The sequence below is a fragment of the Pholcus phalangioides genome, unplaced genomic scaffold (assembly GCF_987345545.1).
Source record: "Pholcus phalangioides strain wild (caught in Gottingen) unplaced genomic scaffold, Ppha-v1.0 ptg000017l_1, whole genome shotgun sequence".
In the NCBI taxonomy this organism is placed as follows: Eukaryota; Metazoa; Arthropoda; class Arachnida; order Araneae; family Pholcidae; genus Pholcus; species Pholcus phalangioides.
Window position 1 is genome coordinate 38,917,017 of NW_028301610.1, and position 26,222 is coordinate 38,943,238.

At 34.6% G+C, this 26,222-nt stretch overlaps 1 protein-coding gene across 7 annotated transcripts in view; it reads right to left on the reverse strand.

Annotated features, from left to right (window-relative positions):
* The window catches only part of Mocs1 (Molybdenum cofactor synthesis 1), a 54,382-nt gene that overhangs the window by 24,311 nt on the left and 3,849 nt on the right, over positions 1-26,222 (reverse strand). For 6 of the 7 annotated variants that reach the window (XM_089246188.1, XM_089246189.1, XM_089246192.1 and 3 more), the window contains exons 2-6: positions 25,443-25,551; positions 24,001-24,168; positions 16,176-16,268; positions 11,485-11,618; positions 6,871-6,942 (exon numbers count right to left, since the gene is read on the reverse strand). In XM_089246188.1, the coding sequence (XP_089102314.1) occupies positions 6,871-6,942; positions 11,485-11,618; positions 16,176-16,268; positions 24,001-24,168; positions 25,443-25,551 (576 nt within the window). The remainder of the gene's footprint in view (positions 1-6,870; positions 6,943-11,484; positions 11,619-16,175; positions 16,269-24,000; positions 24,169-25,442; positions 25,552-26,222) is intronic. The other variant, XM_089246190.1, reaches the window with a different exon arrangement.

A 26,222-nucleotide genomic window follows, 5' to 3' on the forward strand; every position in this document is an offset into this window, starting at 1 on the left:
TTAAAAAAAATTGTCAACAGAAAGAATCTCACCTTCAGGCTACGAAATTAGTGTTTTCTTTTTCTTCCAAAAGTTCCCCCATCTGAGGTTCTCAACCAAAAACTTCGTTAACCTTCTTCAATATTCCTCTCTGTCATCTTCACTAGTTTTTGAGGCCACACATATGTCCAAGTTTTTTTTCAAGTAATCTCTCCATTTTTTGTTGGGTCTTTCTCTCTTAAAGTTAGCCAAGCATTAATTTTTGTGCATGCAAAAATACAAATAGGCTTCCCTCTCAAGACCACACCAATAGCTGAAGGAGCCTACTGGGCAGATTTTATATATTGAATTAGGTTTCATGGGAGTCCTGGTTGCTTATTTTGCAGTTACAGCCCAATCACTACTAGAAATATAGTATTATAATGTTATAAACTAAGATTTCCAATTTCACTGCTGTCTTTTTTTTGTCATGGTCACTTTTGCACCCCTATCTGGAATTTTATTTTATGCATATGCCTCAGAATGGCGCTAGATTCTTCCGTTCTTCTGTTGACACTGGTTCATTAGTTTATTTTAAGAATTCTTTTCTGTCCCATCCTTTGTCCATGCTACCATGTTCTTTCATCAGCTTTATTTTAATAATGTTATTTTTCACATTCATGATGCTTGAGGCAACCTCTGAAAAAACCACAAATGACAACATATTCAGTTTTGGTTCCTTTGAAAAGAAAATTAAAACTAAACTTTCCTTAACTCACAAGGAGGTGTCCCTTCTCTTATTAGCGTTGACACTCAATTTTACGAACCTTTGTTTAATTCACGAACACGCTCTTTTTTATGAACGAGCCCTCCGACCGCCATCCATAGAGCTAATGTTAAAATCTGCTCTATCTTACAAACTATCACTTCTATCAACTCTCTACTTTATGAACTTCGTTTTTCTTTTTTGTTAATTTATTCCTCCAGCCACCTTCCAGTTCATTGTAATCAAAAGTAAACTTCAATTCTGACCTTCTATGTGTCTTAAAGAGTCAATCACCAACATACAGGTATTTTGCAAACACGTTCCAGGAAGGAGAGTTCGACTGTTGGCAGGGGTAACCATGAATTGAAGATGCCTTGACAATGTATAATTCACTTTTTGTGCACTTTGATTGGATAAACTGGTAGTTTCAGAAATGGTATGATACATTAGGTTATTTATAGGTCATTTCTAAATAGAGAGTTGATTGAACTCTATTTTAGCCAACTGCTGTTTGTCTACTTTCCTCTTCGCAATGTCAAAAAAAAGAAAAGATTGTGCTTGACAGTTTGGATGAAAAAAATATTTTGAAAGAAATCTTAATTCATCATGGTAAATCCGAATTCACAACAGGATCAATGATCTCAAGCTGATGTCAATGCAAGAGCTTTCAATTTGTGCCATGTCGCATTCAAGGCAACTCCATTCTGGGAAACGGATCCTGCCGTGTGGTTTGCTCAAGTGGAGTCACAATTTTTAATTTCTGACATCTCTAATGACTTGACAAAATTCCATTCTGTGGTCGAGTCATTCGATTCCAATGTTTTACAATGTGTCCGTGACATTATCGTTCAGCCACCCACCATTGATACCTATAACATGCTCAAAAAATGTGTGCTTGCATATTTCGAGCAATCTAAAAGTTCAAGACTCAGATTATTGTTCAATGATTTGCATTTAGGTGATCAACACCCATCACAATTACTTTGTGAAATTGAAAGCCCTAACGGTGGAAAACTAAATGGAAGCGCACTCTGTATGTTGTGGACCCACCTGTTACCCTCGCATGTACAACAGATTCTTTGCAATGACGAAGCTACAAATATTCAGAAACTTGCTATTATTGCTGATAAAGTCTGTGAGGTATCCAAAAACAGTACCGTAGTTGCACCTATCGATCCTCATTCCAAAGTCAGCAGCCAGTTCCAGCACCCATATTCACTCCAGCACCTATATTCGTTGAGAGGATTCGTCAACACATGTCCCAAGTAAGACCAACACCAGCTTCTAACCATGCCAAATAAGCAATGTTCATGTCAAAGAACTTGAAGGACTGCTCTCACGTTTTTCTACGGACTGATGCTGTGAGGCGTCCATTGGTTGCGCCATATCAAGGACCATATCATGTTGTATCTAGGGACTCTCAAAATTTTTTCTTACAAATTAATAAGAAAGTTTTTGTTTCTATAGATCAGGCAAAGCCTGCATATATCCAGCAAGAATCCAACACATCTTCCTTTCCCAGTGTTGTTAATGTGCCCATACCTAAGTATTGTGGCGACGCAATATTCCTCGAGATTGCTATTGTGACGCGTGCCCTCTCTGGCTGTTGAGTCGTCTGGCGAGCTCACGTTTCTGACCGATATTCTCATGTACCTGTTACTTAGAGTTTCACTCTCAAGTTAATTGAATAAATGTAAATTATTTGTTAACTTTGCATATATTATTTTATGTCGCAGAATAATCTAAGACTTCAAATAACCAAAAGTAAAAGTGACTTTTCTCATTAAGAGTATTAAATATCTTTTTCATCTTGATTAATAATGATTTAATTATTATTGCTCAATTGTCATATCCCATTACTGTCATTATTGTGATCTAATTATTCTGCAAACATTGAGCTGAATTTTTTTTTTTATTCTTCAATCATTCTTCCCAGTTTTTGACATGTCTTTATCCACTTCCTCAGTACAACATCCATGTATATTTTAAATAAAGTAGGAGACATGAAATACATTCCTGCAGCAATTCTTTGTCAGTTTTGAATTCTTCAGATGTTCTAGGTCCTTTTTTCACTCGGCATATGATTTTTTACTTATATAAATAAGTTTCATTATTGATTCGATTATGTTTGCTATCATCATCATCTTCCATAGGAGTTTCCTTGTTACATAGTCACATGCTTTCTCTATGTCAATAAACATCACCTGGATCTCCATCTTTTCTTTACTTTTCTCCCTACCTCATGATCATAAACATCATTTTTCTGCTGTTTAACTGTATCTCACTTCTCTCTCAGATGTGCTTTCAAATTCCTTACCATTTTATTCTGAATTATTTTTTTCCAGAACTTTTATTACTGGGTTTGTTAAGAGCATGTGCAGCAATGGAGCGTGTATCCTTTAAACCAGTAGTTCCCAAAATTTTTGAAGTGTGACTCCCCCCTTTTGAGAAGAATTGTCATTTGTGACCCTCCACATAGCATGATCGTATGTCCCATTTTTCTGGGACATTCCTGATTTTTTGTTAATAAACATGTTTTAATTTCCATAATCAATGATGAATAAAATCAAATTGTTTTTCAATACAGTGGATCGCGCTTATAAAGTTTTTAAAAAAAAACGTAAGCAGGCAAACACTTTAATCAAAGAATGAGAATTACGTTCTAAATGAGAATGTTATAAGTGGGATTGACTTCATTGTGTATTTGATTGGCAGAACTGTTTTATCATGAAATTTCAAACTACCCATATGCTTTTTAGCTTTGAATCCTGTGGACCAAAAAATATTTTTGGGTTCCTCCACAGGAAGAATAATTTTAGTTGATTTGTTAATTATCCTTCCTTTGTTATACAAAATTATTTTTTAATAACAGTGGTATTTTTTATTATAGAGAGTACCGGTGTATTCCAATAATGTTTTAACCCACTCCCTTTTCTTCCTGATTTTTTTGAGCCCTCCCAATATTTTTATTAATTCCATTTCTTCATCAAAAGAGCTTCATAAACTAGCATTAATTATTGTTCATTTTCTAAGGATGTATAGACATTTTCCTATACATTCACATATTAATTATTGTTTTTTTAATTTTGAAATATAATATACATATTTTTAAATCAGACGATTCTTTCTTTTAATGCCCTTCCTCCCCTCTCTGTACAAAATATCAACTTGATCTATTGATTATTATTGTACATGTAGAATTTGATGAAACTACACGATTATATGTATGGTAAGTAGTTGTTCTCTTGTGACACCCTGGTTAATGAACCAAGGGATCGTGACCCATGCTTTTGGAACCACTGCTTTAAAGCATAGTTTACCAAACTTTTGTTCCATTGTCCCTTCTTCAGAATTTTTTTTGATCTCATCCCCTCCTAACAAAAGCAAACCCATAGAATCCTATGTTATACCCGTAGCTTCTATCACCTCTAGACCTTTCCATTGCCCCTCCCTCCCAGGGAACGATATTGCCCACTTTGGAAAACAGTTTTGAAGTGATTAAAATGAAAAAAAAATTAAGCAAAAAAATAATGTTGAGAAGAAGTTTTTCTGAATCAACATGCTAGCTCAGAAAAACTGCTTGATACATCATTAGATATACCGTAAACTGGGGTGACTGGGTACATATTCTAATTTCTTATTTTAGATGACGCCATAGCCACTATAAATGAACTAGAAAGGTGATTTCAATTCCAGTCATCAGAGTGAGTCTCCATGATTAAAAATGGTACCTAGATCTCTCTCATAATTATCTCACCTTTTTATTCCCTCACCTACTTTTGTCATAACCTGTGTTTTAGGGTTTGATGAAAACTTTGCAAAACTTTGTTTACAGTGCTTACATCTTACAGCCTTGATAGAAGTTTGCTTTAGTAAGTATACTTATTGTTTTAACTGTGGATGAAAATTAGTCTAATTAAGTAAGTTTGTTGAATACTGGTTATTTTATTAGTGAAATGTTTAATATTTGTGGCGGTGATTTGAGCACAACATTTCATATTAGTTTTTTCAGGAACAAAAATAACAGTTGATGACCTGAGTAGTTTAAACCATGAGGAAGCTTCAAACAATAGTACAAATTACAAACCAAAAAAAAAAAAAAAAACCACATAAGAGAGAAGATAACCACTGAAAGTGAAGACAGCCCTTTCATGCCAGAAGATTCTGAAATCAATGCAGCTGAACCACAAGAAATGAAAGATAAACATATACTGCTCTTACTCCTACTGAAGAACAGTTTTATGAAGAACAAAGTAGACCCAACCCCAACTTATTTTAGTCAAATATAAGGGAAGAAAATACCTAGGTCAGATTACTGTAACTTCTGATGGTGAATATTATATATATACCATGGAAAAAATAGTAAATACTGGAAGTGGCCAAAGCTGAAAGATGAGATTTAGTATTCATATGACTCTGTCTGTATTCAGAAAGATAAAACCACCAAAACAGGCATCTTCGATTGGGAAGATTTACATTGTAGACATAAAAGAATAATTCCCTTTACTTATATTTGTAATAAAAGCAAAATTTATGTATTTAAACGCTTAAATATATAAGTGAAACATCAAGGTAGAGTAGTGTACCCAAGTCACTCCCAGCTGAAGGAGTATGACTTTGCATGTATTTTTCTCTATTATAATAAGTTACAAAACAGTTATATCCTTGTGTAAACAAATAACAAAAAAAATTCTTCGTTCATGCAACTATAAGAAAAAATGTCAGTTTATGTATACTTATTATGAGATAAAATAAAAAAAAATGTCCAAAACCATAATTTACGATATATTGAAAAAAGTCAAGAAGTTTTTCAACTGTTTGGGGTAGGATTGGACACTAAAGCCATTTGCACTATGTCACTAAACCCCAACCCACCAATGTACCTCTTGAAAGGTTGGGTTTTGCGTTCCCTAAGGTTTACATACAATTACTTCTGCAATTTGAACAGTTTTTTATCATAATCTTTTTCATGTGTGTATTGAAAAAATATAACCAAAATTCCTTTTTTTTCCCTTTTGGTATGTTTCCTTCTTTCATTATGCTCTTAATTACTTTGAAGATAGTGTGTTGTAAAACAAAAGTGTCTAAGAACTTTTAACCAGAAGTGTCTAAACAAACTTTTCTTCCTCCTTAAACACTCCGAATATCAGACTACTTTGTTACCAGACTTATATCTCCCCCGTTTTTTCCTATGTCGCTGAAATCTGGGACCCCTACACCTCCAGTAATATAGACACTCGAATCAATCCAAAATAAATACAACTGATTTGCTCACGACTGCTGGTCATCTTTCGTTTCTTTTACGTCCGAACTTGAAACAAACTTCGTCTCCTCCATCTCTCTACTCTTCATTTCATTTTTCGATTAACATTGTTATATATAATTTTCCATGGTCAATTCAACATAGATACTTCTGGTATCTTAGCCAAACCATCCTACATCTCCAGAAGACTCGACCATTCTCTTATAATAAAACCTATTTTTGCTTCCACTGACTGCTTTAAATACAGCTTCTTTCCTCATACCATTGGTGAATGAAACAAAATCCCAAGCTCTATTGTCGAATCCCCCATTATCACTAGTTTTTTGTCCAATATCAAACAATATCTTTGTCATTTTCATTCACATCCTCTTGCATAGGGCCCAGGGCCAACAATATTGTATAAATAAATAAATCTGATGCACTGCTTCTACCATTGTGTCTCTCATTATTTAATTGAATAAATGAAAACAAGTTCTATATATTCCATTGTAGTGCAGGTACGTTTTAATGCGTGGGTAAACTGTGCCCCCAACCATGTTTAACACTTTATGGGCTTGGGAAATGAAAACTTCATCTAAAATGTGTTGAGCAGTCTTGTGACAAATTTTATTATCTTTCCTTCTACATATTCAAGCTTAGTTCCAAGTTTATCCCTTGCAAAGCCTGGTGCTTCCCATTCATCAGTTCTTTATCAACTTCTTCTGTTATCTTTCTTGCAACATCTTCATATAACTCCCTTCCTCAAACTAACTATGCAATTCAAAAAAGTTTTAAAACCATTGTTCTAATAATATTCTATAACAATAGAGGATGGAGATTAATTGCTTTAAAAAGAATAATTATAACTTAATCACTCTAAAAATTAAAAAAGGATATAACTAACCTTATCTTTGGTTAAATTTATAAAATCACAAATCTCATCATCATTAATTCCACGAATAATGACACAATTGACCTGAAAATGTAAAAAAAAATTTCAGAAAATTTTTAAAAATTACCACTCTTTACAGTTTTTGTAATTTCCAGTTGTTGATCAAGTTTTTTTCTTTCAGCATAATTTATTACAAGTGGTATGGCTGCCAAGTTTATCATTTGAGAAAACTAGTTTTATTGAAAATTATAAAACTTACAACTGAAACTGAAAAATTGATGGACTTAAAGATGTATTATTAAGGATCCAATTAAAGACTACTCATTGCATTTGATAAAGATAACTATAGCCTCGTTCACATGTGCAAGATTGGGGGTTGCTTTGGTGATAATTACCGGCATGACAACTTTTTCCCCTCGTACGGAAGAAAAAGGTGGGAGAGAAGCTCATCAAAAAAAGCCCATCTTTCTTGGGGTGGATTAGTGGTCGACACCGACCTTCTCTCCCATAATCCTTTGCGCCGCGAAAACTAGTATAAGCTCCTTCGTCAGCCATATTGAATCAATCACTTCCGTTCAACCCACGTAACCAGTGACGACTTCCGGAAAGAAGAGGGGGATTACCGGCATAAACTTAACGTCATGTGAATGGTTTGTAGCGAAATCCAGTTACCGGGAACTTCCCGGGATGTTTTATTGCACATGTGAACTGGGCTTATAGGGTTGAATTTTTGGAAAAATGGTTGAATGGAGGAAATCGTTAAATCGAGGTCAAATTGATCAGAAGTGTAAACACATTGGGAAAGGCAGATTTTAAAAGCTACTACTTATTTTGGGGTTGCTGTTACAACTTATTTCTGAAAACAATTTGAAAAAAAGATAAAAACTTAAGAATAAAGTCAGGATGCATGAAAAAATTGCTCAGGTTTCTTTGGTTTTTCAACATTTTAAATTTTCCAACATTTTAATCAAATTCTGTCGAAATTGTCATTTTTTTCATAACTGAAAATGCTTCCTCTTCTGATGACTCATAATTCTTTGCTTGAAAAACTTGCTACAAACTTGAAATATGCAACTTTATTACTTTATGGTAATCTAAACATGCAGACAGCAGAATGTTTTATGGCATTGATGTACAGTTATTGGCTACTGAAACCTTCTCACACTATAAATGGCCTTATTTCTATTTGACTTAAAAATAAACAGATTTTTGCTTCCCCCCCCCCTTTTTTTTTGTCTTGTGGTGTCTGCCATCAAGAAAAACCTGATGGATGGCAGCACAGATGATGACAGATGAGAATAAGGAAAAAGTCTTTCTCTCTGTGGGACACCACCAATCTATGAACGTTGATACAAGTTTGTCTTCGACCGCGTTGATGTGTAATTCTTTTTCAACTGTGGAGTTCGCCTTGTACCATCAACGTGTCACATTTCTTGTTCTTTGTAAATATGTTTAATAAATAATAATATTCATTACCGTAGCGCTCTCACTCCAGTCTCCAAAGAAGGTCAAATCCTGGGAAATCAAGTCTTCAGATTTTGGTTTTGGGTGACAAGAAATAATAAAAAGAAAGGATAGTTAAAATAATTAGATAAGACAACTATAATTTTTTTTCATGGTCAGTGTATTTTTTTTTTTTTTTTTGCGATATATGTTTTGATATTGGGTTGCTACATTTTGGTTATGTTTGACATCCATATCTTTTATGGGCATAATATTTTCAGTCACCTCATTGGGAAATTTGCTGGTTGTGGCCTTTGTATTTGTATAAAAAGAAATTGTTATATCGGGGGTTTTTATTCGTTAAATGGGGTAGTTTAACCTTTATTATAGTCAGAAGTTCAGGAAGAAAAAAATTTTTAAATCAAGGAATTTGTTGAATCAGAGTTATTGTTATATTGAGGTCCAACTGTATTACTTCTCGCATAGGAAATTTTGTAAAACATCAAAGTTTGAAATAAAGGGGGAAAAAGTTAATTTATTCTTCTCCAGAAATGATACCTGTAATATATACCTGTCTTATGAGCAAATCCTGGGTGCACAATGATGCATTGTAAGACTCTCTTCTTAACACTAAAATGGCTGGAGCACTAATTTTGACTGTTTTGAAAATGCTGTGGCATCAACACTATTTGAAGTGCACACTCAATTTTTGGTGACTTTTTATGATTTTTGTACTTTTCTTTTTTTACATGAATTTGAAGAATTCAAAGGTTTTATTCTGTAAATATTGATGCTTATATCTAGGAAGGCAGAGATGCTGCTGACTTACTATAGTCTGTAAAATACCCAGAATTTCGGGAAGACATCAAGAAAATTTGAGTTTGGGACCCACTAAGCTTCTAATGCACAGTAGTGGTCGGCTAAATACGATTTTCTGAGGTTTTACAACTTTGAGTTTGTTTTTCTCTTGAAAAAAGCTCTGTTGCCATGATGCAGAGGTATCTCACAGGATATGCTTGAAACTTGCAACTAGTGCTTCGTGAGCTGATTCACTTTCATTGACGTGTGTGTCTGTCCTTAATTCCCACTAATGAGAACATAGCTGTGTCATTAAATCGTCAACAGTTCTTTTTTCTTCACTCAAGAGTAACCAACTTGCTTTAAAGGCACGATAATTTTGAGAACGAGCATCTTGCATATCAGCAGCATCTGCAGAACATTTTTTTTTATTTCTTGTTTGATCGTGTTCTAAACCTTTGTTTAGTTCATTCCACAGATTCTTCAATTTGGATAAGTTTGCTGCCATATCCTCAGTTGATGACCACTTAAACTGGAAGAACTCTAAACAAATGTTGAACAGTTGATTTTCAGATGTGTCTTCAAATAGCTTGTGTAGCTCTAACCATACATCCCTAGCACAGTCAAATCTAATCGCTTTCGGTAATATGCCCTCTGTCATTGAATTTGTTAAAACAATCATGGCACTGCTGATGATCCATCCAATGGATTCTCTGGCAATTGCATTTTCCCATTGACTACATCTAAGCCTCACCATAGAAACTGAATGCAAATTTTATCCTATATTTACAGTGTCAAGTCTCCTTTGCCACTGAATGCTTGACTTGAATTGTGCCAGTTTCCATACTCAGGAACCTACCCCCTCTCTGCCCTCACTCACACACACACACACACACATACCCAGAGTCGGCATGCGGTAACCCATAAACTCTAGGAATTTGTATCTGTTGATATATCCTTCCTACTAATGATGTGTGTGAGAGTAAATAGTTATAAATAGAATATTCAATTGAAGTAAGACACATACTTAATAGAGATGAGAGATTTAAACACTAAAAATGGGAGACAACATCTGTTGTTTAAATTATGGAGGTAATATTTAGTGGAGAAGGCAATACAGCAAAGATCAAAGGATTCCTGGTTGCTTTTTATTGGCATTTATCGCGTTTTACATTCGCACAAACATTGCAAGTGCCTAATGCTTTTTTATAAGAATTTTCTCATAAGTAGAGCCTGGATTATATGCACTAAAAAAGTGACGAAATATGCTCTAAAAATATGCAAATATGCACTTAAAAATGCCAAAATATGCATTAAAACCCAAAATATACACTAAAAAATCATGAAAAAGTTTTAAAATGAATATTTTCTATTTCTTAGTACATATTTCATTTACAAAAAATATCCCCCTCATATACCTGCATATGCAAAAAATGTTTACACATTTTTTATTTAGGCATTTTTAATTTCTAGTTTGTTGTAGCTGCTCAGTAACGAAATGCCAGTAACAAAAGAATTTCAACACTATTTCTGAAAAAATTGAACGCTTTTGACATATCTCCAGAAATTGCCTTAATAATAGAATACTTGATGTTTGGAAAATACGAACATCTCTATTAATTCACTAAATTCCACCTGCGGCACACAAAAACCGATGTTATAAAAATAATAGTAACCCCCCCCCCTCAACGGAGACCTGTTAAATGCGGTCACTCTTCTTTTACGGCCAACTAATATTTTCCCCTTGTATATTGGAAGTATAAATTTCAAAGCCCTGGTCAATGACCACTCCTCTTTTAGGAACGAATTTTTTTTTATCCTGTGAACGCAAAAGAGAGGCTTTACTGCATTATTAGCAATATTTACTTGAAAAATCATAAAAAAGTGTGATTACGCTTAAATAAACTTCCAAAAATATGTACTTATTCTGAAAATTCTTCAATTTTATGCATTAATGCGCATTTGCATATAATCTGGGCTCTACTCATAAGGCAAGACATGACAGACCTATTTTCATCCCCACTTCATAATACCTCCATGGTTTAAACTTGAATATCCATGTTTCTTATACTGTTGCCAAAACTCTGAATCTAAATACTTGACTGATAATCTGTTGCCAGATACCAAAAAGAGAAATGAATAAATCAACTGTTTGTCCATCAACATAATATTATAACAGGTTTTACCCCTGGACCCTTCACATGTTAAACAGAAGTTATTTTGATTTAAAGTCTGTTTTGGTCATGTTCACTTTTTCTAACTGGCATCTTGATTTATACACATGGTGTATATTTTTATTCATATACATTTGAAAAATCACCTCAGGTAACAAGAAAATGAAAACTCGTTCATAGTTTACAAACATTAATATTTTATGCAACATACCTTAACTGGTGTGAAGTCTAGTTGTTCAGCATGGTCAATACTTGCTAAAACTTTATTTAATCCAGTTCGTCTACTCAAAAATTCATATTTCTGAGGAATGAGCGTATCTAAGCTAATATTTATTGCATTTAAACCTAGAAAACACGAGAATAAAAAACTAGAATCAAGCAAAGAAAGTCTTATCCCTAAATCTTATTTTAAATGATGAATTTTTAAAATGTTCACATAATTTCTTCCTGAATATTCAGTAATAATTACATAACTCCATATATTTAAAAAACTTAAATGAGATTTTTATATAAGTGCTTATAAAAAACAAAGATGAAACAAATTTTTACACAAAACAAAGTATTTCCCATAACCCTTTGATTTCATAATTTTACCTACGTTATGTTGAGTGTGATTATAATGAATAACTCATTTGAGAAAATATGCATGATAAACAAATTTTTGACTAGTTTTCAACTAAACATTATTATTTTGTCACAAGTTTTATCTAATCTTGTTTATAAATCTTTCTATTTTCAAATGTTTTGCTATAATGCACTGCTACTTTTGGTACCTTTTTTTCCTCCCTGAAAGACATTGGCTTAGTTTTAGTGTCACAAAACTGGTCTGTTGAGAGTTTTACAAATACAAACACGAAGGTCACAACAGGCCAATTACCCAATGAGGTGGCTGGAAAAAGATGCCCATAAAAATATGGATGTCAATTATAACCAAAATACAGCAACCCAATATAAAAGCATATATCACGTAAAAAAACTAATAATTAATAACATATAATACACTGCCCATAAAAAAGATTATGATTGTCTTATCAAGTATGAATAGCTCTTCGATTTATTCCGATATGTTTATCGTACTTCTTTTTAAATGTGTCAATTGTGTTAGAATTCACCACACCCAGAGGTAAGCTATTCTATTTAACAACCCTATTAGGGAAAAATTCCCTGCGACACCGCAACCTGGAATTATCCCTGACTAACCTACTGGTTTCCCCTTATTGAAGCAATTGATTGACAATATATTAATAACTCATGATCCATCCCATTGAAAATTATAACCTCGACCATATCCACCGGACACCTGCCTTCTTTCAATGTAAACATATTCAAGAAATCAAGTTTCTCTTCATAGCTCAAGTCTTGTGTGCCAAAAAGAGTATGAGTAACTTTTCTCTGCACTCCTTCAACCAAGTCTATGTCCATCTGTAGGTATGGTCTCCAAAATCTTAAGACATATTCCAGTCCACACACTACATCAAACATGGCACTATGGATGCTAGCTGGTATGACAGCAGTAGTGGTGCAAAAAAAAGATAGCAAAGCATGGGCGACAAAAATTTATGGTGAGAAAAAAATCCCTTGGAAAAAAGTTTGTTTACAATCAGTTGTAAACATGAAATCGCTGCCACCACCAGTGAGGAAAAAATGATTGTCTAATTACTATATGTAATTAGACAATCATTACAATGTTACTATATGTAATAAAATGTCTAATTACTATATCACGTCACATGTGGTCTTAAGGACCGGTAGTGCATGGTTCCTCATAGTTCCTCTCAACTACCAGTAGTTGAAACGGTCTTTACCTTCGGTCCTCCGACCAGTAGTTCATTCGGAGTAGTAGTTACTAAGGACTTCGGAAATAGTTTACTCCTAGGGTGCATCACAAGAAGGCCTATCACACTACACCCCTATGCAAATGAATCCCATCCCAACGAAGCCTCTTATCAGTAAAACCAAGGAAGCTCCAAAAATATGACCCCCAAGAGCAGTGCTGTCTTAACGGATGGGACCACCCGGGCATAGATCCGGTTGAAATTTTCGAAAGCAAGCATGTAAACTTGCCTGGCAGATCCTCAGAAAAATCACTTTTCCAAACTTCAAAGCCAATGATACTTTTAAGAAGGCCCTGCCCAAGAGAAAAACAAATGTCCTTCAGGCCTGTGTTGAAATGCTGGATCCTACTCCTAAATGCCCTACTACCCCTTGGCACTATTGGAATCACTGCCACATCTGTCACCCCCCCCCCCCCCCGAGCAGATAATGTAAGTCCCAGTACTCTGACAGAGAATCACTAATATTTGCTCCTACCTGGTTCGGCCTCCATAGGCATACGCTGAATTTTCTCGAGGGGGGGGGGGGTTTCAGATTTTTTTCCTTCTGGGGGGAGGTTTACTTTTTTTCCCTGCAAAATAACACTATAATCTTGGCTCAAGGGTGGGTGGGTTAGAACCCCCCCCCCCTCAAGAGTTTCAAGCAAAGGAACTTGAAACTCTGCAATTTTTGAGAAATTCCCAAAGCAGTGCTTTTGCTAAAAGCGTCAAGTTTTTGATCTTGGGAGGCTTCATATACAGCATCATACATTTGATTAGGATAGCGAGGCTTGACTGTCTTTCCTCAACTATATTTCTACCTCTTTATTGTCAGAAATCTACAGAAGAATTTCTCATATATAGGCCTACATGAATACAGATGTAAAATAGTGTATGTAGAGTAAGATTTTGACTGATCAACCCATCTTTCTTTCCCTGATCCTGTCAGTCATCCATAGTTTTTTTCCTTGAACTTTCCTAAAAAAAAAAATCATGTCTAGGTGCCATAGAAATTTAACACATCCTGGAGTAACAATACACCTGAAGGATACAACAATTATTAATGAGTAACCTGCATATTGTTCATGAATGTTTCTTTCAAAGATGACAGCAGTATGAATAGCCTGAAAATGTACCTGGTATGCCTTAAAGTAACATAGACACCCAAAAATTATTTTCAGATAAAATAAATGTATTCAGCTAGCAACAATTGGCTCGTTTGCAAAGGGATCCCGGAAAAAGTGGCAAGGTTCACGGAAAATACTCAGGTGCATTTTAGGTGCGAGATGACGGGAGAAAAACCCTAGCGAGGAGCGATTGCGGCTGTACCGCGAAGTTAGCACCAGTCCGCCATTGATGCCGTCGATTTTTGTGGGGAAGGGGTGTCCATTAAATGTTCTATCGCTCTCAGCTCAGTTCACCACGTTTGGTGCCAAATGGACATATGTTATATCACCATTGTCAATTCGCAAAGATTCAACCTTGTTGTCCTTATTGCTGTATTGTATAGTAATATTTTCTCTGAAAATATTCATCTTTGAAACAAAACCTTAAAAATCGCCCCCTTGAATGGGCGCCCCCCTGCGACTGCATAGATCGCAGGATTCAAGATCCAGTCTTGGGGAAACTTTCTGTCACAATCCCTACACAACACTAATCGTGGTTAAGGCATATTAACAGTGATGCTAAAGCTAGATAAGAAACAATATAAGAAATTTAAAGTTGTTTTAGAATATTTTTTGCTTCATGTTTTTCGTTTTTGAATCATAAAGACAAACCCAAAAAATATGATTAAACATAGCAAACAAAATATTTGTTGGCTATTTGTAGTTAACCTACTCATTGGTTGACTAAAACACTGGTTGTGGTGCTGTTATCATGTATGTTATAATTTTGAGAATGTCCAAGTGCAAAAAGTTATGCAGTGCTTCAACAACTGAACTTGTACATTTTGAAACTCTAGCCGTTACCCGCAGCTTCACTTTCATGGATTTCGTAATCTGAAATTTCCCCCTTAAGAATCCTTTCAAGGGTTGAATTTTGAAAAGTTCTTTTTTTTATTGTCTCTACGTGATAAAATAAAACTACTGGCCAAATTAATTATTTTTATAGCTTCATCGGTTTCAGCTCAGTGATGATTTCTCCATATGAACTTTGAACCACTCCACCCTTTTATGACCCTTTAGGGGTTGAATTTTGAAAAATCTCTTCTTAGTACAATATGAAATAAAACTACTGATCAAATTTCATATTTATAGCTTCAGCGATTTTGGCTCAGCAATTACGAATCAGTCAAGACATGTTATTTAATATGTACAGATGATTAGAAGTAAAGTTTAGAACTGATTTAAAAAAAATTATTAAGAAATTTTTCCCACGTGAAGTATTTTTCTTATTTACAACCATTTTTCACATGAGCATCTACATAGAAATATTAAAACAATATTTGTATTATATTGAAATTTCGTGATATTAAACAGTGAACAAAACCATACAAGGTCCAGACTTTATTGCCCATAACTAATTTTAGCCATTGCCTTGAAATTTGTGTGATACTCTACAATGCTCTCTGAAAAAGTTTTTTTCAAGATGTCCTGGTATTTATCAGCCAATTTACATTATGTCCCAGTTTGTCCTGATTTCTCAGTCGCATGATTTGACCACCCAAAGCATGCCGGAAATCGCAAACTATTCCAAATTGAAAAACTGGTGCCCCTCCATTTTCTTGGCATGCTACATCATGGGCGGGAATACTATGCTTTTTCTTATGTCTAAAAACCTTTAGGCTCACCTTGGAACCTATTATAAGCCATGGATCCTAACTTTTTTCTCCTGTTTGAAAGAAGGAAAATGTTAAACAATAACAGTGGCTGTAACTTTTAGAAGTCGCCATAATAATGCATACCAGTACTCAATTCTCAAACATAAAAAGACATTTTCAAGCATTCATCAGTTTAACTCAGATTGATTAGTCTCTGAAAGACAAAGCCAAGAGCCCCCATCTATGCATAATCAATACAAGTAGGCCTATGTAACAACTGAGAATAAAATAAAAAAAAATTAAATTAAAAAAAAATGGAAAGCATTTTACCAGCTCTTTTCAAATCTGGCAGAAGCCTGTGCAAAAGAGTTCCATTTGTTGTAATACCTATGGTCTGTAATCCTTGTAATTTTGATAAATGCTCTATGAATACATAAATGAATAAGTAATTTATCACACAAATATGATAACTGATTGATAAAAATATAAAACTTCTAACTCATTTAAAGCTCATTAGCTTGATAAAAGTAAGGTCAGCACACTACACAAAGCACACAACAATACAACTGCACATAAATGTCTCTTGTATGAAACTATGCTGCATAAATGTCATGGAGTACCAGCAGCATCCAAATCAGGACCAGTACAATTAATTGATTAATGGGATTAGTTAATCGATCAATTATTAATAACACTTAAAAATTTAGTTAAATTAATCAATTCAATCAATCCGATTAATTTTGAAAAATTAAGTTTTTTTAATCCAATTAATTTTCTATTAAAAGTTTATAATTTAACTTTATCTATTTAAAAAACTGATAACCATATTCCCAGCATCAGCCGGCATTCTGGGAGAGACAGCAGGAAAACCAGCATGCCAAAAATACCCGTATTTTCTGGCATGCTGGGAAATTCGAGTCAGATACCGGAAAATTCTTAAATATCTGATCTCTAAGAATCAATTGAATTGGCTGATTTGAGGCTTCTCTGTTCTTTATATCTTAAAATCCTTTGTGTTTTATTTGGAGATAGTTCAAACTTTGAATCTTGATTTATTGCAAATGTTGGATACTAATCATATTCATTCCTGTAGATTATATTGGATTTTGTTTTTTTGGTGCTAGAATCAATTAGGTCAAACTGTGCCAAAACAAATTACCAATAAAAAAAATAAGATGAAATTTTTCTTGTCATGTCAGGAAAGTAAATGTATGTATTATGCATGATAAAAAACAAAACAACAAGCAATGATGCATGAAATGTAAAACAATGATTTAGATTGTAAACAACTATAATTTGTTGTTAAGACCAATGATTTTGATGAATTTAAAAATGTGAGATGCATTGCAGTGCTCATTTAAAATGTCATGAAGTGAAAGACGACTATGACCAAAAGTGGTCATAGTCATTTTACTACGACTCATTAAAATGGTCATTTTACTCATGAACATGTTATGGACAACTAAAAACATGAGCAATCGTTAATGGACTTTGACAACGTGTGGTTGACTCTCTCATAATCTATACATATAAAATACAGTGTCCTGACTGACTGATTCATTCATCACTGAGCCAAAACCATTGAAGCTATAAATATGACATTTGGTCAATAGTTTTATTTTATGATGTAAAGACTCACTAATGGCCATATTTACCGACAGAGTTTAAACTACAATCGTGGGTTAAAGGATTAGAGATTGACATAGATTGGTTAAAATCCTGAATTTAACCAATCTGTTTCGATCTCTAATCCTTTAACCTGGGATTGCAGTTAAACTTTGTTGGTGAATAAGGCCGTCAGAAGGGGTTTTCCAAAATTTTACCCCTAATGGTGTCATAAGGGGTTCAACAGCTATATAGAGAAATCACATGCCAAGCCAAAACCATTCAAACTATAAATACAAAATTTGGCTAGTATAGTTTCATTTTATGATGTAAGGATTCACTAAGGTTTTTTTTCTTCTTCAAAATTCTACCCTTGAGGGGGTCATAAAGGGGTAGAAAGTTACTTAGAGTTGGAGTTAAACTTTGTTGTCAAAAAAAAATCACATATCACTGAAGCTACAAATATGAAATTTTATCAGTAGTTTCAATTTATGATGTAAAGACTCATTAAGAAGGGGCTTTTCATTATTCGACCCATAAGGGGGGTTGAAAAGTTATGTAGATAAATCATGCTGAGCTGAAAGTGCTGAAACTATGAATACGAAATTTGGTAAATACTTTTATTTTATCACGTAAAAACTCAGTAAGAAGGGGTATTTGAAAATTTGACTCCTAAGGGGCCCATTCAAAGGTTACATAGAGAAATCATGCCGAGTTCAAACTGCTGAAGCTTTAAATATGAAAGTTGGTCAGTAGTTTTATTTTGTAATGTAGAAGCTCACTAAAAAAGGTCTTTTCAAAATTGAATATATAAGGGGGTCCAGAGTTATGTGGGGAAATCATCGCTCAGTCCAAATCACTGAAGCTATAAAAATGAATTTAGAGAATATGGAATTATAATATACAGACTCACTAAAACAGGATTTCTGAAAATTCAATCCAGAAGGGGTTCATGAGGGATTAAAATGTTATATGGGGAAAAATCATCGCTGAGCAATCCTCAGATTACCAAATCCACACGAGTGAAGCCACAGGTAACAGGTAGTAAAAGATATCATTGTGTGAAGCAACTATGTTCCATGCGCAACCGGCAAGCAGGACGTAGTGTAACATAATGGCCTCCGGGTCATGTTTTTCTTACTAATCTTAATATCAAGAGTAAATTCTTACCTTTAGACCCCAGGGACTGCTTAGCTACCGGAAACCACAGGTGGTCTTGCTAGCATTTCGGTATGGGCTAGTTCGTCCGCTTAGTCTTTTGGCTGGAGTTTTCCAGTTGCTAGACGAGGATGAGACTGCAGGTCGGGCTTCTAATGTCCCATCAAAATTAATCTCTCGTCAGTTCACCTAGCATGTTGCCAAACGATGGTTTGTCGTTTACAATAATATTTCTGAAACTATATGTAAATTATATTGAAATGTACCTTGTGTGACATAATAGTTTTCTTGTTGTGACGAAGTGTTTCCGTGGTCCAAGTGGACTGAGAATATTTTATTTCATGATCAGTATAAATACGGATTGTGTTTGTTGAACAATGGCATTTCATTTCACTCGTTTTATGAGCTTAGTTCTCCAATGTTGTAGCACAGTGGTGCTAATGTTTCACGTATCAGCTTAAATGTAACAAAACTTCATCTAGCCTTAAGCTCGGAATTATATCCCGTAATGTTTTCCTAAATTCGCGTTTGTATCTCGGCAGGTCCGGATTTCTTTTATGAATTAACAGTAACTTCAAATGAGAGCTGTGACTTAGCTTTCCTAATGCACACCCGACAGACCAGACACAACCCAGGCTCTGTCCCTCCCGGGATCTAAGCCTTTTACCCATGTGAGTTGGGTCGTGCTGGGGACCTAATGCACACCCAGTGACAATGGAAAATCTCAACACCTAGTGTCGCTGATGCTGATCAATTTGGTATCGTCAACAACGTCGAATGGATGGGTCAATTCTAGCTATCCTCAACGTCTGCCTCGTTGTGACCTGACTTCAAACCTTCCGCAAACTGAGTCCTTTGGCGTTCTCTGAGCTGACGTCCGATGGTCAACGTCTCACCTATGCACTTATATCACTTGCCTGGCCAGATTCATTACTTGGTTCCGATGTTGAGCTAGTTCCAAATAATGCGCCTCGATCTCCATCGTATTACATCCACTTCGAAAATATTGTGAATCAGCCTCTGTCGGGTCTATTTCTCAGAAGACATCCAGTTGGAAGCTGTTGCACTTGGGAAGTCGCATGGAAATGAAGCTTTTCTAGTTATTGAGAAGACACCAGCGAATAAGGCAAATACACAATAAAAATAATAAAAGTCCTAATGCATTTCAACACCAATGGGTGCCGTTAGGACTTTTATTATTTTTTTGTGTATTTGCCTTATTCGTTGGTGTCTTCTCAATATTCTTGGGCAAAGTGGATCAACTCTTCTATTTTCTAGTTATGCCAAAGCTCCAGACCGGTTTCAGATAAAAGCAACAATGATATGTGGAAATGTTTTTGTGATATATTCGTCTCTTAATAATATACTAAAATTTAATAACATTAGCAAGGTGTTCTTACTAAATTCTGTAATCATGTTTTTTTGTGATTTGAATAAATGTCTTGATTTGAAATATGATGTTCAGTCGTTTCCTTTTGCTGTCAAAAAACTTGAAAGATAAAAGTAGAATCTGGGAGTGCATGAAAGGTTGCAGTAGATGAGCTAAATGAAAAAATTAGTAGACCATGAAGTATTTTTGTATTCTTTGATCATGTATTTAAGAACTGAATCTGCACAGCAAAAAACAATCAAAAAAGATCATCGCAAAACATGATATTGTGATATAAAAGTGACTGCATATTTCTTTGATCTCTTAATATGCAAAAAAAAAAAAAAAAAATTAACAACAAAGCATGTGTATTTTATATAAAGCTGGTGATAATTAGGTTAGAAAGATTAATAAATGTTTAATTTTTTTTACCGCTATCAAATCTGTGGAAAAAAACATGCTTGCTACAGCAAAAATACTATTTTATTCCAATTCACATATTTATTCACCTGAAGACTGATATCAGTCTTCAGGCTGAATGGATGTATCATGTAAACCTATTAAACCATGCTTTTCATGGCATGTTGGGAATGGACCAGACTACGACATTCAAAAAGTCGATATACAAATTTTTGGGGTACACCGGCTGATGCAGGGGATTATGGTAGATGTCATAAAATATGTTCCTATACATAAAATTTCAGATAATTGACTATATTTAAAAATATTTGAACCAACATTTTGATCAAATTTTTTAACATCTCACTTCAACGAAAACCAACAATGATTTCAGTTCAAAATTGAGCTAGATGAGAGTTTTAGAAGACAAGATCAAAATTTATTATTGGCATCACTGTGAACACAGCAGTTTTCATATTTGGAAACATCAGGCCCCTATCACTCCAGTACCATTTTCCAGTGAAAAAAGTAAAAGTATGAAGATCTAAAGTAGTTTTGAAATCAGTGATTAACTTAAAATAACTGGTTTTCTAATAAAAACAAGAACCAATTAAAGAAATTCCAGGATTTTATAAATATGTTCAGCATATTAAATTGTCTCAAGCAGTCTGAATTTTTAAATCTATTTCTATATTTTTTTATATCTAGCCAATAAGTGCGTGAAATTAATAAAATATATTTTTATAGCCTCAATCAGTAAAACAAAATTATGTAGTAATTGAAAATTTATTTATGTAGCATTTGAAAATATTTATGATAATTTAAAAACTCAATCAGTCGATCAATCAATTAAAATTTTTTGATTAACGAGTTAAAAATCCAGCCCTGATTCACATCAGGTTGACATTAAAAAATCTGGCTATCCATAATCTGGTTCTTTCAGATTTCTCCAGCATGTGGTTTTCGGATTAAATTTACTACATTTTCATGCCACTGTTTTCTGCATTCAGTTGAACCAAATTTTTATTGAGCTGTTTTATTTAGTTGATGAATATTAAATGGCGCGGTAGCCCAGGCCGATAAGATACTCCCCTAATGTACCAAAGGATGTTTAGAAGTGTCGCGAGTTCAATACCTGGTTCATCCTTGTCAGAAAACTTTCCTGACACAGGGGTACAACAGAAACAGAGACATGACCACAAAAAAAATTGCTACTGCAGGGAGTCCCCCATCGAGGGGTTAGTGCACCAACCTCTCGATGAGTATAAAAACAAGCCTGCCGTTTGAAATCTACAATAAATTGTAGGTCCTGGTCTCATTAACCCTTGTGTGCAGAAAATGACCATGGTGCGACAAAAATGATCAAATGATGATTATAATTTAATTTCCATTTAGTGTTTAATTTTCTTTTTTCAAAGGACTATACAGGTACGTCCTTTTCTGTAAAATATATACAGCATAGCACAAAGGTGTTCAACTTTTAGGAGAGAAGGAAGGCCACTTAATTGATTGGAAAACATGTCACGAGTCACTTAAAGGATCTGTAAATGTCCCACAAATCATTTGAGTGATCTTTTAAATGTGCTACAGGGCAATGGAGAGATGTTTTAAATGTGCAACAGGGAAATTGAGAAATCTTTTAATTGTGCCCCAAGGTGCTTGAGTGATTTTGAATTTTGCCCTAGGCCATTTCAGTAATCTGTAACTGTACCGCAGGTCACTCAATGATCTGTAAATATGCAGCGGGTCATTAAAGTGGTCTGGGAATGTGCCATGGGACACTCAAGTGAACTGAAAAAGTGCCGCGATCATCTGTAAATATGCTGTGGTCAATTAAGTTATCTAGGAATGTACCGCAGGTCACTCATGCAATAGGGAATTTCACTGCAGGTCACTTGAGTGATCTGCAGATGTGCCAAGGAGACACTAGAATAATCTGGGAATATGTCACTCAGTTCATTTTTTACAAATTTGGTTTGACATGGCACGCCACATTCAGCCCACAGACCATTCATTGAGTGAGCATGCATGGCACCATTCAAAATTCAGCATTTTCAAAAACTGGTGCTTTTCAGGCATGGGGGTTGCAGGATTTTAGAATGCCAACCTGTATCATATGAAATAGCACCCTCACATCATACAATGTGCTGATAACATTAGCTGATCTAGTAAAAAGAAGATATAATGCATATGGCCTATAATGAGAATCTGACTATTATGAGTAATTTGCAATGCATCATCAAGGAGCTAGTGTTAAAGGTACAAAATTATCTTAACAATAAATATTTGAACAAAAATGTACTCAAATTTACCAACATCAAGGGTAGTGTTTGCCCTTCAACTTCATGCAATTTAGACTTTTTTCACTTTGAGTGACTTGGAAACTATTGTAATTTTTCACAGCAAGGGTTTATTTGAACTTACAATTTAGAGCAGTGTTTTTCAACCTGTGGTCCCGGATGTCTATTACTTTGTAAGGGCTTACTGGATCATTTTCATTGATTACTGTTGCATGAATGCCACTTTTTTTGCTGTGAAATTGTAATAAATTTGATTATTAACTTATTTGCTCCAGAGGTACATATATGAGTACCTCTAGAGTGAAGATGTGAAGAATATATGTGTACCTCATTTTTAGCAGTTTTAAATGGTTTTTAATGAGTCTTTTTTCAAGTTAAAACCTGAGGTACACATATGTGTATCTACATTGCCGTATGCAAATCCAATTTAGAGCTAAGATTATGGTGTTATTTTGCAGGAAAAAAATGTAAACCCCAAAACCACCCTCCAATTCAGAAGGAAAAAAACTAAACTCTCCCACCCTTGAGAAAATCCTGTGTAGCCTATCTAACTCAAATGGTCCTAGTGAAGATAGCGACCTAAATTAATTTTTTTTTCTTTTTAAAGGGAATTTCTGCATACAATAAACACAAATCAATCAAAAAGAAAAAATTTTAATAGTCTGTTTTGACTCAGGTGTAAAGAGGGCATGTAAATTATATTAAAATATATATTTTTTGGATTTTATGGGGGGGGGGGCATCGAAAGTGACCTTCTGACATTACAGGGTGCTACAGAGCATTGACTGGCACCATAAAGGGTCTCTGGTGCATTGACTTTCATTACAGGAGGTCTATGATATCACAATGGTTGGGAAACATTAGCTTAAAATCCTTAGTTAGTCAAAGGACTGGACAATTTTATGCTTGAAGGAATCAGAATGCAAAACATTTTAAACCATTGCCATGATTTTACAATAAGGATTTTTCCCTTATTAGTATAAAGACTTTTATGAGTCCATAAAGCCATGCAGTTGAGCATGAATGAACACCAGAACTCTGCTGCCGGAGTTATCCCATTCCTCAGATCTCTTTCAGCCTAACTTGAAGGAGCTGAGCAGAGAGATGATAACTGAGAATTTTAATTGTTTGGACCATTGGCTAAATCGTTTCGTGAATACAGAATTAAAGCAGGAATTTCCTATAATTTGTTACCAGGCAAAGCAAAAAAACTTAAATTTACTAACTATAATGAAAAATCTGTTATAATAATTTTTTCTACAACTGTCATTACAATGGACTTTTACTGCATTATTGTCTACTTAAATAAAGAAATTTTCATTACCAACAATGCTTATTATGTCCTGTCTTACAAGTGGTTCTCCTCCAGTGAGCCGTATTTTTGTAACACCTAATTTAACAAAAAGCTCAGCAAGTTGAAGAATTTCATCTGTTTTCAGCAGTTTTGGCTTTGGAGTCAACGTCACTCCATCTTCAGGCATGCAATACTGACCTTTTTTTAAAAAAATATATATACATTTTTTTCTTCAAATCCAAACAATTTTTTTTCCAGATTATAATCTGATGGGTTTTTTTTTAAATTTAAAAACAAAGTAACTTATTAACATTAAATGAATGAAAAACTTCAGTACCAGAGATATTTGGATTAAAATAACTTAAAATAAATAGTTTGAATTAAATCCAAGTGAAATACAGTAGAAACTCGTTCATTCAAAATTCTTTGGACCAGAGAGATTCTAGATTATGGATTAATTTTTCTTTATTTTCAAAGTTATTCATATCTATAAAGTGGTAATATGTCACTTTGCTTATGATAAATATTTTACTTCTAATTATGTAATTAGAAGAAAGTAGGCAGGGGCATCAGAAGTGTTTTATACCTGTGTGTGCAGGATACTTGAGTTTTAAGTAGGATATTTTGATTTTTGAATTGATTCTGGGGGTTCTCTGCAATATGATAGAAAATTTTGAGGGTGCTCAAGCACCCACAGTACCCCTGGCTCTGACACCACTGAAAGTAGGAAAACTTTATAGTGAAAGTTGCCCTACTTGAAGGTCTCTGGAATGGGCAGCAATATATACAAATACAAGGCCACAACAGGCAAAATACCCAACGAGGTGGTTTAGAAATAAACACAAACACTGGTTTTTTGTTCACCTGACGAGTGTTCTACCAACTAAACTATAAGATATGAAGACAGATCGACTTTTGAGTGTTTCAGACCTGTGGGTGCTCAGTTTCAGCACCATTCAAAAGTTATGTTATAGATTGTGACTTTCCAATTTATGCTGGGGGTGCTCTACCCTAGGCTATAAAGTACTGTGTGTGCTAGAGTACTCACAACACCCCTGGCTTCAATGATATTGCTGGAAAGCCATTTAGTAATCAGACTTTCCTGAAACTTCATATTTCAGCAAATCAATCCATAGAGAATGAATATGACAGAAATTTGACAGAAACAAATTTCCATTACAAATGCATTAGTGGAGATAAGATTTGAAGGGCTGCGCCAGATCCCATAACAAATGCTGTGACATTTCAAAGCATGATGATAAAGTTTGAATTAACTTCTAAATCTCTTCGCTATAGTTTAAATTGTTTGAATAACAAGCTTCAGAATAATTTGATCACCAGACTTTTTTTCCAGAGGACTCTAAAAAGGGGAACTCATTTTTTAAACACCCAGCATAGACTCATGTATCCAGGAAATACCAATTTGTATTGTTAGAGATTATTCAGTAGTATAACACAGAGAAAGACCTTACATCTCAAATTACATAGTTCTGTAACAGATATACGTAAATATGTATGATTCCTTCCAAATGAGTCTTCTAGCAGTGAAGTTTCAGTACCAATAGATTGAGAATTTTCAAACTAAAAAAAATAAAAAATAAATTAAGCAGAAATGAATTTTCATACCTGCTTACATAATGATTCAATTAATAATTGAACTCAGTTTTACAAGTAAATTTCAAGAATAATAGTTCGACAGAACCAGTCTAAGCAATAATTTTTGTATGTGTGTGCAAAACTATGAATAAGCCCTACCCCTTATGAAAATAGGGGCATGTTAACTACATCACTGTCTTTCCACTTCCCTTTTCTATTCAATGCTTGATTTAGTCCTGCGTTTATTTACTGTGTTTGTCATAATCCCACATAACTACTATCTCAGAATGAAGGAGATACAGAACTTGTCTCAGTGCTTTGCAACCACTACCAATGGCAATAGTAATATGCACCACTGGTGTTCTAAACTGAAGAGCCAAAAAAACTGGTACACCTGCCTAATATCGTGTAGCGCCCCCGGGAGCACGCAGAAGTGCTGCAACACAACGTGGCATGGACTCGACTAATGTCTGAAGTAGTGTTGGAGGTAATTGACACCATGAATCCTGCAGGGCTGTCCATAAATCCGAAGGAGTAAGAGGGAGTTCTTCTGAACAGCACGTTGCAAGGCATCCTAGATATGTTCAATAATGTTCATGTCTCTGGATTTTGGTGGCCAGCGGAAGTGTCGTAAGTCAGAAGAGTGTTCCTGGAGC